Genomic DNA, 13649 nt, shown 5'->3' on the forward strand with positions numbered 1-13649 from the left:
TTCACTTTTACACACAAACATCAAACTTGAGGTGAGCAGTTCATATTTTTGAGAAACTACGTGACAATTTAAATCAAATTATAAAATGACCAAAAGCACATTAGGTATGCATGACAACGTGATACCATAAAGAGTCTCGACTTTAAAGAATAAACAAGAAGTGAAATTCTTCATACGCTTTGAGAATAGACTTCTCGGAAATAGCATAGTGCCTTTCATCTCAAGACATACTTCACGCCTCTCTGCTTCCTCAGACTGCTGTATATTTTTAACCTTAGATTTAACGCAAAGATGAACTTATGTCAGACATGATTGTAAAGAGCACATTCTGAGCTTTGACAAGCATTAAAGAAACAATCGCCAAATATCTTGCTTGTCCAGGGCTGCGTTGAACTAAATGTTATCTTGAAAAGCTAACTCATGGACGGAGCTCCTGAGATCCAGCTGTACCTCTGCCAGTCACTGCACTTAATGGGGTAATATATCGCTGCTCACCAAGCACTATTACTATTGCTCATATTTCGGGTTAGGGATTTGAACAAACCCCTTAGCCTAAATGTTAAAAATGGGTGTGTAATTTGTAGTATTGACATGAATGATACCTCAAATTGTTCAGCTTGATGAGGAGCTATCTGTGCTTTCTAAGACTGATGAGTGCATGGCAAACAATAAAATAATTGAGAAGATCCCACAGAAAATGTAAAAGACTGGTTGTTTATGTATTATGCGTTTGCATGTCTATCTTTGACCCAGATCTCTCCAACACAAGCACACAGACTGAAAGGACTCACTCTAATCAAAACACATCTGTCTGCGTCATTCTTTGTCATGCAAACTGTGATTTTTTTCACTTCTGTTTATAATTAATAAGCACATCTAGGTTTGCTTGGTGTCTGTATAGTGGTTTGGCTGCCCCCTGGTGTTTCTCCAGTATTTTGTCCATTTTATGTTTTACTCTTTTTATTTTTTTCCCTCAAGTTGTGTGTCCTAGAGAGTCTTTTCCCTTAAGTGTTTATTTATAATACATATCTCCATGGCTCACTTCATAGAGACCACCAGTTTTGACAAATTGAATGCGACACCTGTCATAATATCTTACATCAGCTGATGTTAATGGCAAATGAATGTGCTTGGAGTGATAAAGTCACTGTAAATGTATCTACTGTAGCTGTCGGGATCACTGTATCATAACAACATTGAGCTATTGCACTTGTCTGCTTTCATAGAGTATTTTAGTCATAGCTTTTGTAGTTAAGAGCTATGTATTGTAGTAACTTAGAATGCACCCAACTCTCCGCTTTGTAATGATGTATAAAAATTTTAAAATATTACAATATTTTTTACTGCATTACAGTAATTAGAAAAGAGATTTTTCACTCACATTAATTACTTTTTATTGATTTTACATATATATATATATATATATATATATATATAGAAGTCAGAAGTTTACATACACTTAGGTTGAAGTCATTAAAACTCATTTTTTTAACCACTCCATAGATTTAATATTAGCAAACTATAGTTTTGGCAAGTCATTTAGTACATCTACTTTGTGCATGACATGAGTAATTTTTCCAACAATTGTTTACAGACAGGTTCTTTCACTTTTAATTGACTATATCGCAATTCCAGTGGGTCAGAATTTTACATACACTAAGTTAACTGTGCCTTTAAGCATCTTGGAAAATTCCAGAAAATGATGTCAAGCCTTTAGACAAATTGCCAATTAGCTTCTGATAGGAGGTATACTGAATTGGAGGTGTACCTGTGGATGTACTTTAAGGCCTACCTTCAAACTCAGTGCCTCTTTGCTTGACATCATGGGAAAATCAAAAGAAATCAGCCAAGACCTCAGAAAAAAATTGTGGACCACCACATGTCTGGTTCATCCTTGGGAGCCTGAAGGTACCACGATCATCTGTACAAACAATAGAACGCAAGTATAAACACCATGGTACCATGCAGCCATCATACCGCTCAGGAAGCAGACGCATTCTGTCTCCTAGAGATGAACATAGTTTGGTGCGAAAAGTGCAAACCAATCCCAGAACAACAGCACAGGACCTTGTGAAGATGCTGGAGGAAACAGGCAGAAAAGTATCTATATCCACAGTAAAACGAGTCCTGCATCAACATAACCTGAAAGGCTGTTCAGCAAGGAAGAAGCCACTGCTCCAAAACCACCACAAAAAGCCAGACTACAGTTTGCAAGTGCACATGGGGACAAAGATCTTACTTTTTGTAGAAATGTCCTCTGGTCTGATGAAACACAAATGTAACTGTTTGGCCATAATGACCATTGTTATGTTTGGAGGAAAAAGGGTGAGGATTGCAAGCCGAAGAACACCATCCCAACCGTGAAGCATGGTGGTGGCAGCATCATGTTCTGGGGGTGTTTTGCTGCATGAGGGACTGGTGCACTCCACAAAATAGATGGCATCATGAGGAAGGAAAATTATGTGGATATATTGAAGCAACATCTCAAGACATCAGCCAGGAATTTAAAGCTCGGTCGCAAATGGGTCTTCCAAATGGACAATGACCCCAAGCATACCTCCAAAGTTGTGGCAAAATGGCTTAAGGACAGCAAAGTCAAGGTATTGGAGTGGCCATCACAAAGCCCAGACCTCAATCCGATTGAAAATTTGGCCCCCAAGAAGGGCCTACAAACCTGACTCAGTTACAGTATACCAGTTCTGGCTATAGGAATGGGCCAAAATTCCAGCAACTTATTGTGAGAAGCTTGTGGAAGGCTACCCAAAAAGTTTGGCCCAAGTTAATCAATTTAAAGGCAATACTATCAAATAGTAACAAAGTGTATGTAAACTTCTGACCCACTGGGAATGTGATGAAAGAAATAAAAGCTGAAATAAATCATTCTCTCTACTATTATTCTGATATTTCACATTCTTAAAATAAAGTAGTGATCCTAACTGACCTAAGACAGGGAATGTTTTCTATGATTAAAATGTCAGGAATTGTGAAAAACTGAGTTTAAATGTATTTGGCTAAGCTGTATGTAAACTTCTGACTTCAATTGTGTGTATGTATGTGTGTGTATATATATATATATGATATATATATATATATATATATATATATATATATATATATATATATATATATATATATATATATATATATATATATAGGTTTAATTTTATAATGTTTTTTCTTTTGGGGGAAATATGACATTCCTTGACATGTTTTGTTAGATTTACCCATCAATGAAATAAAAATAGTGGTAATTAGTGGAAAATCTGTAGTAATAATAGTTTTTTCCTGCTCTGTCACAGGTAGTCCAGGTCGTTCCCTGACTGTCTTCACAAACCCTGATGTTTACAACACCACCACGCTGTTGCTTAGCTCCGATGAGGGCACATTATTTGTTGGAGCACGAGATGCCATTCTCTCCATAGATGTCAGTCAGACTGACACTATGGCCATGAAGGAGAAGGTCAGTGTGGTTTTCTGTGGTACATGAATGGCTAAAGGATATAACGTGTATAACAATATAAAATATATTTCAGCACACCCAATCAGAGGTTCAACCTAATGATGCAAATACCTTTGTGATAAGCTTTCTTTGAGTCTGGTGAATGCACAAACTTACCCCATTTGTTTATTTCTTTATTACACTCCGATTTTAGATGGACTGGTCGCCCTCAGAAAAAGACCTAGCTGATTGTTCCATGAAAGGAAAAATGAAGGTATGGAAATGCATAAAGATAAATTCCTATTCTCAGATTCCTATAAATGAGCCCTATATGGAGAACGTTTTGGGAGGAAGTCATGCAAAGTGATTATAGCCTCTTATACAGTGATCATCCACAACATGAAAATCACCTGCCTAATATTGTGTAGGTCCCCCTCATGCCACTAAAACAGCACCAACCGGCATTCTGAGATGCTATTCTTCTCACCACAATTGTACAGAGCGGTTATCTGAGTTACTGTAGACTTTGTCAGTTCAAACCAGTCTGGCCATTCTCTGTTGACCTCTCTCATCAACAAGGAAATTTCCGTCCACAGAACTGCCGCTCACTGGATGTTTTTTGTTTTTGGCACCATTATGAGTAAATTCTAGAGACGGTTGTGTGTGAAAATCCCAGGAGATCAGCAGTTACAGAAGTACTCAAACCAGCCCATCTGGCACCAACAATCATCCATGTGATTATCTACTAAGCCAATCATGTGGCTGCAGTGCATAAAATCATGCAGATATGGGTCAGTTAATGTTCACATCAACCATAAGAATGGGGAAAAAATGTGATCTCAGTGATTTGGAGTGTGGCATGATTGGTGCCAGATGGGCTGGTATGAGTATTTCTGTAACTGCTGATCTTCTGGGATTTTCACACACAACAGTCTCTAGAATTTACTCTGAATGGTGCCAAAAACAAAAAACATCCAGTGAGCGGCAGTTCTGCTGATGGAAATGCCTTGTTGATGAGAAAGTTCAACAGAGAATGGCCAGACTGGTTCGAACTGACAAAGTCTACGGCAACTCAGATAACCGCTCTGTACAATTGTGGTGAGAAGAATAGATGCGCAATAGATGCGGGTTGGTGCTGATTTGGAGGCACGAGGGGGACCTACAGAATATTAGGCAGGTAATTTTAATGTTGTGGCTGTGTATAAGGGTTGGAACTGAAGCGTGTAGTGATGGCTTTAAATTTATCATTATTACTTGGTTTGTACCTCAATTGACAACCATTTTAATTTTTTCATTAGGGTTATGTTAGGGTTACTTAGGTTAGGGTTATGTGAAACAAAGTGGGGAAATGTCTGTATTTCTTAATCAAACACCCCTCTCCACCCCTAGACAGATTGTTACAACTTTGTGAGGGTTCTGCAAGTGCTCAACTCTACCCATATGTACACCTGCGGAACATTTGCCTTCAGCCCACGCTGCATCTACATCGTAAGACGTACTCCATCCATCTTTTTAGCTTTTCTTAGTTTTTTTTTTCTTTTTCCTGTTATTCTTTCTTTTGAAGTCTACATGAAATCTAACTTGATCCTATTAACTTTCTTAATACATGTTACGCATCTTATTGTTAGATTCTGGTGACTTTGAAGAGTATATGTAGCACTAGCTAAAACTTAAAAGACAGTAACCGTTCAGAACAAAAGCAAGAGCAGGTGTCTCGAGACGTGTTTTTAACAGTTGAAGTACTTTTTAACTTGACATGGCGTGTAAACATGCTGTTAGAGATGCTAAAAACAGTAAAAGTGATGTAGTGGTCAAAAACATCCATCTAGCCATGTTTGGAAAACGATTGAAAAACAGCGTCAGCGTGATCGACCCCTTATTCACATGGCACAGCACTAGCTCAAGTTTCTCAAAGTTACCTCCCAAAAGGGCAGCATTTTGTTTCAGTTGATTGTAGGTAAATATCCACTTCATTCAGTGCTTTTTGTTTTGTGTTCGTAAATATGCCAATACTGTTTTACTGTGTGAGAAACCGCTCCAAATGATTCAGTGAGAGTGTGTTCTGAACTAATTGTACCGAATCATGAATCGATTAAGACTGTTTTACAAACCCGTTTGACCAATACACTGAAAAGAATCACAATGGATAAAATCGAGTTTTACTCAGAAATCACATTAAAGTCACATTATGGAAATAAAATAGGTTGCGGATGCTGTTTCAGTTGACTTCACATGTTCATGGATGTTGTGTAGTATTCCAGTATCTACTGTATGTTGGGATATTGCATAACCCTGCTGTGTTTTTAATATGTTCAATCATCCACATTCTTTATAGAAACTTATTAGTAAGTTATTAGTAGTTTTTTTTATTACTATTATGTGTTAAATGCTTTTATGGTAATATCTACCTTTTAAGAAACTTGCGTGCTTGTTCTTTACACACCATTGACCATTCTGTAATCCTCTCATGCGAACACAGCAGTCTTGAGTGCTGGTTCCTCTGTGTGTGTGTGTGTGTGTGTGTGTGTGTGTGTGTGTGTGTGTGTGTGTGTGTGTGTGTGTGTGTGTGTGTGTGTGTGTCAGGAGAGATGTGCATGGCAAAAAGTAAACCTTGCATGAGAAACCATCTCAGCCTGTGCATGATTTTCTCAGTGTCTAGGTTTAGTGTGTGTGAATAGGGTTGGAAATCAAGAAACCGGTTCTTATTTATAATTGGTTTATAATTGGTTTTGTTTAAAAAAATAAAAATAAAAATACAGTTTTTTTAATGATATTCATGATGTTTGTTTCTGTTAAAAAAAAAAAAATTCTGGGTTCAATACAAGTTAATCTAAAGGCCTTAAAAAGTTTTAAATATCTTAAATAAATTACAAGAAGTCTTAAATTTCAGTTTGCTGAGGTCTTAAATTTTGGGGCGTGAATAGAGGACACGCAAAAAACAGCAGAATCTGCGCTAGTCATAATCATCTCTCTCTTTCTCGTGCGTTTAGCAGCTGACGCTTGAGTTTAGTGTGAGCGCGTGCAGGGAAATGCATTTTTACTGAACTTATGATGTTACACATGTATAAACCTTCATAACCCCATTAATCCGAAATGCAAATGCTGTTATTTTGTGTCTCTAACTGTTGCTCCTGCTTATAATCGACAAAGCGGTCAAGTGACAATTTGCAAGCGCGCGAGGTTGGAACGTCTTTTGACGCCTTTCAAATCTTTACGCTTCCTTATTTGACACTACCTTTTGACAATAGTTGTAAAGCTAACAGAACTACTCAGCTGCAGAGTTACACCTGTTATATCTCTCATCTCCATATCTCTAGATGTAGGGCTGAAAATGCAATTGACACTGTTCTCACCCTCTCATGCCACACGTCCGTTTTATCACGCAGTGATAATAACGTCGCGGTACAAAGAGGACATTGACAGCACACGGACAGACAAGACGGAGCAGACTGCATGATGCTGCGAGTTATTCCGACCAATCAGGGGGAAAACAACAGCAAAGCGTCTCTCCCTCTCCTTCTCTTTCATAATTTAATCTGTTAACATTTTCAATACATATTGTCAACTTTAAACGGCCATTTTTAAGGTAACTGATGAGTTTTTATTTGAGATATTTCACTCAAAAATGAAAATTGTCATCACTTACCTTCATGCTGTTGCAAACCTGTATGACTTTCTTATTTCAGTGGATATCAGAAGGAGATATTAGGGAGTTTCAGTCACCATTCACTTACATTGAATGAAAAATAAGATGCAGTGACTGAGACTAAACATTTTGCTTAACATCTCCTTTTTTGTTCCATGGCAGAGAAAAATTCATACACACTCAAGGGTGAGCAGTGATGACAGAAAATTCATTTTTAAATGACTACCTGTTAAAGTATTTGTTAAAGGTATCTGCCAAGAACAAATATATAAATGTTATTCAGCACATGCTGGATCTTATTCACAGCAGCGATATCTTTGATTTTTAATGACAATGACAACAAGGCTGTGCGGGATAGACGTACAGTCTCTTCGATGAGATGTGCTGCAGTTTAAAGTGTTTTTGGATCGTTCCCTGTACAAAACATTTAAAAAATATCTTTTCAAGGACACTCAGTAGACAAAAAAACTCCAGACAACATGAGTTGTGGAAAATCAGATGGGATATTGGAGCTTTTTACAGATTTATACCATGCATGCCATTGAAGAGATGGTAAGTCTATCCCTCACAGCCTCGATTCCATTCCCATTCAAAATCAAACATGGCGCTTCTGTGAATAAGGTCTATAGACCAATCCTCTTGTTTACAGTAAGTGGTTTGACAGATTAGAGGATTAAACGAAAGTATGACACAAAACCATCATAAATACAAACATATTCTTAGCAATACAATTACTATAATGATATGAGTTAATAACAAACATGTAAACGTGTTTGCTATAAATTGATGCTGCAAAGTTGTGAGTTGAAATGATCTCCTCAGTCCAGTCAGCTCTGTTGATGATCTTGAAGCCACAGCAGTCAATGAGACCCCTTCAACAATGTAATCCAACAAAAGTTTATTTTTTGCACATGGTTTTTGCCACCACTTCCGTGTTTGACATAAGCGGTGACATTGCCAAAGCATTGGTCTATTGCGTCACGTCTTGCTGGAAAGCAAGTAACTAAAGAGAAGGGTCACAATATAGACTACATACTTTAGGCTACATGCATTCTTAATGATTTCATTTAGAGTTTTAATGTTGTATTAACTTACTAACACACAAATGCACAATAAAATATATTAAAAAAAAAACATGTCCAGAGACATTCAAGTAACCTCAGTGGTTTTGTATTTACCTGCTAATGAATTAGTGTGTTACAGTCTTACATTTTTCTTTTATTTGGCCTTAAAAAGTCTTAAATTGTATTCCTTCAAACCTGCAGATACTCTGCTATAAGAAAATAGCTAAAGTGTTGAAAATACCCATTTCTACCATCAGGGCAATAATTAAGTTCCAATCAACTGGAGATCTTAAGAATCGGCCTGGGAGAGGATGCATGTCTATATTGTCTCCAAGCACAGTGAGGAGGATGGTTAGAGTGGCCAAAAATTCTCCAAGAATCACAATCTCCAAAGATGGAGAATTGCAGGAATTAGTTGGGTTTAGGGTTCAGAAAGTCTCCAAAACTACAATCAGACATCACCTACATCACAACAAGTTGTTTGGGGTGGTTTCGAGAAAAAAGCATCTTCTCTTATCCAACAACAAACTCAAGAGGCTTCAGTTTGCCAGACACTACTGGAACTTCAAATGGGACCGGGTTTTATGGTCAGATGAAACAAAAATAGAGCTTTTTTCAGCAAACACCAGAGTTTGGTTTGGCACACACAGAGAGGTAGCCATATGGAAAAGTATCCCATGCCCATGGTTAAATATGGTGGTGGATCTTTAATGTTGTGTGGCTGTTTTTATGCCAGAGGTCCTGGACATCTTGTTCGGATTAGGGCTGCAACTAACGATGAATGATTATTAGAACGATTATTCGACTATTCTGCGATTATTGCAATGATTAATCATTAGCTCTTAACCAATCTTTCAGCTTGTGCCCTGACTTAAAATGTTGTATTAAACGTGCTTACGAACAGTATAGAGGACAAAATCATCTTTTAAAAATACCTCTTAATGACATTCACTGAATTAAAGGGGGAAAAAAATACTTTTTATTAAATTTAATTCAGTAAAGAAATTCTCTGCAAAAAAATCCTATTGTCATCAAGTGTTTTTGTCTTGTTTTCCATTTCAAATCCTTAAAACTAGATACATTTACTTGAGAAGCATCATATAAGATGTTAAGAATTGCTTTCGGAGATTGTGTCTTGAATATAAGTGTATCTTGTATATAAGTGTATTTTTTCACTTGGTTATACATCTGCCAGTGCAATAAAGACAAAATATACTTATATTCAAGATCTATTCTCTAAAAGCAAGTCTAAATATCTTATATGCTGCTTCTCAGGTGAATGCATCTTTTTAAAGTAAGTTGTTTTAAGAGTTTTAGATATTTATATTGGTACCCTGTGGGGACCCGGGGTAGAATAGGTCCCTAGCACCCCCTTGCTGATTGTTAAAGGCCACAAATGGGGCGACTTCTTTGCCGTAAGTTGCAACCTGTGTCTGGGGAGGTTGAGAACCTGGTATTTGAGGAATGTGTATGCTGCGGCTGACTCAGATCCAACACAATACTTTGGCTTCGAATTCACATAGACGGGAGGTTGGAAGGGCCCGGTCCAACCAATCGGCTGGTCAAGATGTACCCGAAAGGGCTTTGGCTTAGGGTCAATTGAGTAAAATGAATTTTTTGTTCCTTTTGCTCAAGTATATCACCCCTGTATCCTTGGTGCATATCCGGATGATAACCGCGGCTCTGTGCATTCCCCTGTTGGGCTCCGAGGTGGGTGGGGAGCAGGAGTGATGAAATTCAAAAGTACAAACATGGCTAACAAAAAAAACCCAAAACGACAGATGACAGAACAAACATTGATGATTCAGATACTGGATGTATTTACTCACAAAAGAGTGAAAATTGGCAGAGATTTATACTGTTAGAATCACAAATAATAGACATGCCTCTTACAAAATTGTCTCCATTTGCAATATAGAAAGGCATTACAGGGATAGCAGGAACAGTTAAAGACGTTAAAAAGCTAAGATCCGGACAAATCCTAGTAGAATGCTCCAAGAAAAGCCATGCTGAAAACATCATGCGTGCAAATATGCTGGCAAATGTACCGATAAAGGCATTTTATCACCCATCATTGAACAGCAGCAAAGGAGTTATACGCACTAGACAGCTACACGACATGGATGAGGCTGAAATAGCATCAGAATTAACTCAACAAGGTGTAATGAATGTCAAGAGGATCACAATCAAAAAAGAAGAACAGATACATTATGACTTTTAATAAACCCCAACCTCCAGAGAGGATTTAAATTGGATATGTGAGTGTACCGGTCAATATCTTTAGTCCAAACCAATTGAGATGCCACAACTGTCAAACATTTGGCCACGGTTCTGCTTTCTGTAAAAGAAAAGCAATCTGCTGCAACTTTGGAGAAGGACATGAATCAGGATGTTCAAGACCGCCAAATTGCAGCAACTGTTCAGCTAATCACCCAGCTTCAACAAAAGAATGTCCGATTTGCATAAAGGAAAAAGAAGTCCAAAGAATAAAATGTGTTGAAAGGATCAGCTGTGTTGAAGCACGTAAAAAGGTTGAGGAGTCCGTATCCTTTAATTTGAGGAAAACATATGCTTCTGTGGTGAAACCAACCATGAGCACCACTGACTGTCAGACTGATTTGACCTGGGTGAATAGTGAGAAACCACAAAAAGAAGAATCAAGGAACACAAAGTCAAATAATGATAAATCAAATCCAAGCCAAGAAAGATGAAAGATCATCAAATTAGCACAACCAGTCCTTAAGAGGGAAAAAGATACAACAAAGTACAAAAACTCAATCAACAAAATCGATTCAAAAATCGGAATGTTTAAAGAATAACGATTTTGAAATGACAGAGACTACAAATTCCTGAAGTGGAAGCTTGTCTCCAAAATGTAAAGGTAAAGGGCAGATACTTGTCTTACCTACTTGAAAATGAGGAATATACCAGCATCTGACGTTAAACCCATATTGAATCTGTACATTCACAACAAATGGCGAATGGAATGAATGCATATATAACAAAGTACATGAGGTGAACCCAGTACTAAATCATGGAGTTTATTATTTTGAAAATAGATATGACCAGGTCGTGTATACAAGATGTTGAATCGGTCACTCAAGACTCACTCATTCATATTTATTGAAAGGGGAAGAGAAACCGGTTTGTGATTTATGTAAGAATTTCTTGAGTGTAAAACATTTGAATAGAATGTCCATTTCTAAATGATATTAGACAACGTTTTTATTCAGAAAATATATTAATGGACATTTTTAAAAAGGTTTCTCCTGGAATAATTTTAGAATATCTATCATATATTAAACTGAAAGATTCTATATAATTGTTATTATTGTTATAAATGTATATTTTTGTATATTGATTGTTTTTAAGACAAAATTGTTAAATTATTGTAAACAATGTTTAAATTGAAACACTGTTGTATTTGCCATGAATATAGCCATTGCTGCTGATATGGCATCAAATTATAAATAAGATCTTTATATTGGAAAACAAGACAAAACAAAAACAAATCAAAAACGTATTTTGCTGACATGTATAATGGGGCGAAGACTACCCTCTCTCAACTTTCTGTTCACTTCAATCCATCTGTAACTCACAAAAAACAAACTCTCTCTTATTAATAAAGCTGCGTATTGCCAATTTTCTTCATGATAAGAAACACACAGTGACACATTTATTATGATTCAAGAAGTCTCGAGTCATCACGTTATAATCTGGCTGCAGCAAGCACGTGCACTCGAGGGATGAGCGTCCCCGTGACAGTGTGCCTCGGCTGGGTGCAGTTTCAATCTCCCCCTTAGATTGGGACATTCACACAACTCATAGAAGAGGCACTGACCGCACAGAGAAATGCCAGTTTCAGAGTTTGTATTTATTTACATGATCTGCTTCCGTATTATTTGAACTTTAATAAAGCTATAACGCATTAAAAATAACTGCATTTAAGATGTAACGCTGGGATGTTTCCTTTAAAGATGCTCAGGCTCCGCTTATTCCACAATGAGAGTGCTTCTGTATTTACTTATTTTGTATTTTTGCATTATAATTCCCTCATACTTAAGGCGATCTACATCACCTGAAGCTGTTTGGAAGGTTTTGAGTGCATCTGGACTGTGAGCTTTGTAATTCTTCCTCTCCTCGGTCAGGCGTGAACTGCAGTGCTGCTCTTGCGCATCATCATTAGTGTTTCATATGATCTCATGTTACGTTAAATGAGATCAAACGACTATTCAACAACGAACATTTTTGTTGACAATTTTTTATTGTCGATGTTGCCGATAACATTGACTAATCGTTTCAGCCCTAGTTCAAATAAATGGCATTGTGGACTCTATCAAATACCAGCAGATAAAAAATCAAAACCTGACTGTCTCTGCCAGAAAGCTTCAAATGAGCTGTGGTTGGATATTCCAGCAGGACAATGATCCAAAACAAACATCAAAATCAACACAAAAATGGTTCACTGACCACAAAATCAAGGTTCTGTCATGGCCATCCCAGTCCTCTGACCTGAACTAGGATGGCCATGGCAGAAAAACCAATGGGTTGAACTGAAGAGGAGAGTCCACCAGCGTGGACCTCAGAATTTGAAGGATATGGAGAGATTCTGTATGGAGGAATGGTCTCAGATCCCTTTCCAGGTGTTCTCCAACCTCATTATGCATTATAGGAGAAGACTCAGAGCTGTTATCTTGGCAAAGGGAGGTTGCACAAAGTATTAAATAAAAGGGTGCCAATAAGTGTGCCACACATATATTTGAGGGGGAAAAAAATAGTTTTTGGTAAAACTTGTATTGTGATTGCAAATGTTTAATATCCATTAGAGGATAGATTTTTGTGTATATTTTGAATGAAAGATCAAAAGGATAAACAATATAAGACATATTTTTCACATTCGCCTTTGCTCATGTTTACCAAGGGTGCCAATATTTCTGGTCACAACTGTATGTCCTATTTATATTTGTACATGTATTTATCTATGAGTATCTTCCAAATGGACTCCAGAACCCAACTTCTATATAACACAAGGTACAGTGATATAAATTCATGTGGAATAATGTTAATTAAGAATAACAGTTTAGTATAAAATAGGATGCATATATTAAAAATTATATAAAAGAAAATACAGGCTCACTGCCTTTTTTTTTTTTTTTAATTATTGCAATACTTTGTTATATTATCCTTGCAATAACAATAGCAGTGTGATTCTGGAATCCGTTTGTCTAAAACACTGCATGTAACAAATCTTTTTATGGGATATTTTATTATGAGCTTAGTGCAAATGAATTGCTGAACCTCGCTGCTATTTTTAATGCCATGAGAATATAACAGGCACAGTGATATACATATTAAATAATTCACATCAAGACAGCATAAGCAGACTTTCAAAAACAGAACAAGTTTATGTTCTCAGTACAAAGGGTTCATGAACTGCAACTATTTATTTTTAAGTATGTAATTTTATGGGGGTAGCAGATGCACTTCCAATGTCGGTGTT

At 37.0% G+C, this 13649-nt stretch overlaps 1 protein-coding gene across 2 annotated transcripts in view; it reads left to right on the forward strand.

The window, feature by feature from the left end:
• Nucleotides 1-13649, forward strand: part of LOC127425003 (semaphorin-4A-like) — a 54760-nt gene that overhangs the window by 30383 nt on the left and 10728 nt on the right. For both annotated transcript variants that reach the window (XM_051670567.1, XM_051670568.1), the window contains exons 4-6: nucleotides 3300-3460; nucleotides 3654-3713; nucleotides 4829-4927. In XM_051670567.1, coding sequence (XP_051526527.1) covers nucleotides 3300-3460; nucleotides 3654-3713; nucleotides 4829-4927 — 320 coding nt within the window. The remainder of the gene's footprint in view (nucleotides 1-3299; nucleotides 3461-3653; nucleotides 3714-4828; nucleotides 4928-13649) is intronic.

This window comes from Myxocyprinus asiaticus, chromosome 34 (assembly GCF_019703515.2).
Source record: "Myxocyprinus asiaticus isolate MX2 ecotype Aquarium Trade chromosome 34, UBuf_Myxa_2, whole genome shotgun sequence".
Classification (NCBI taxonomy): Eukaryota; Metazoa; Chordata; class Actinopteri; order Cypriniformes; family Catostomidae; genus Myxocyprinus; species Myxocyprinus asiaticus.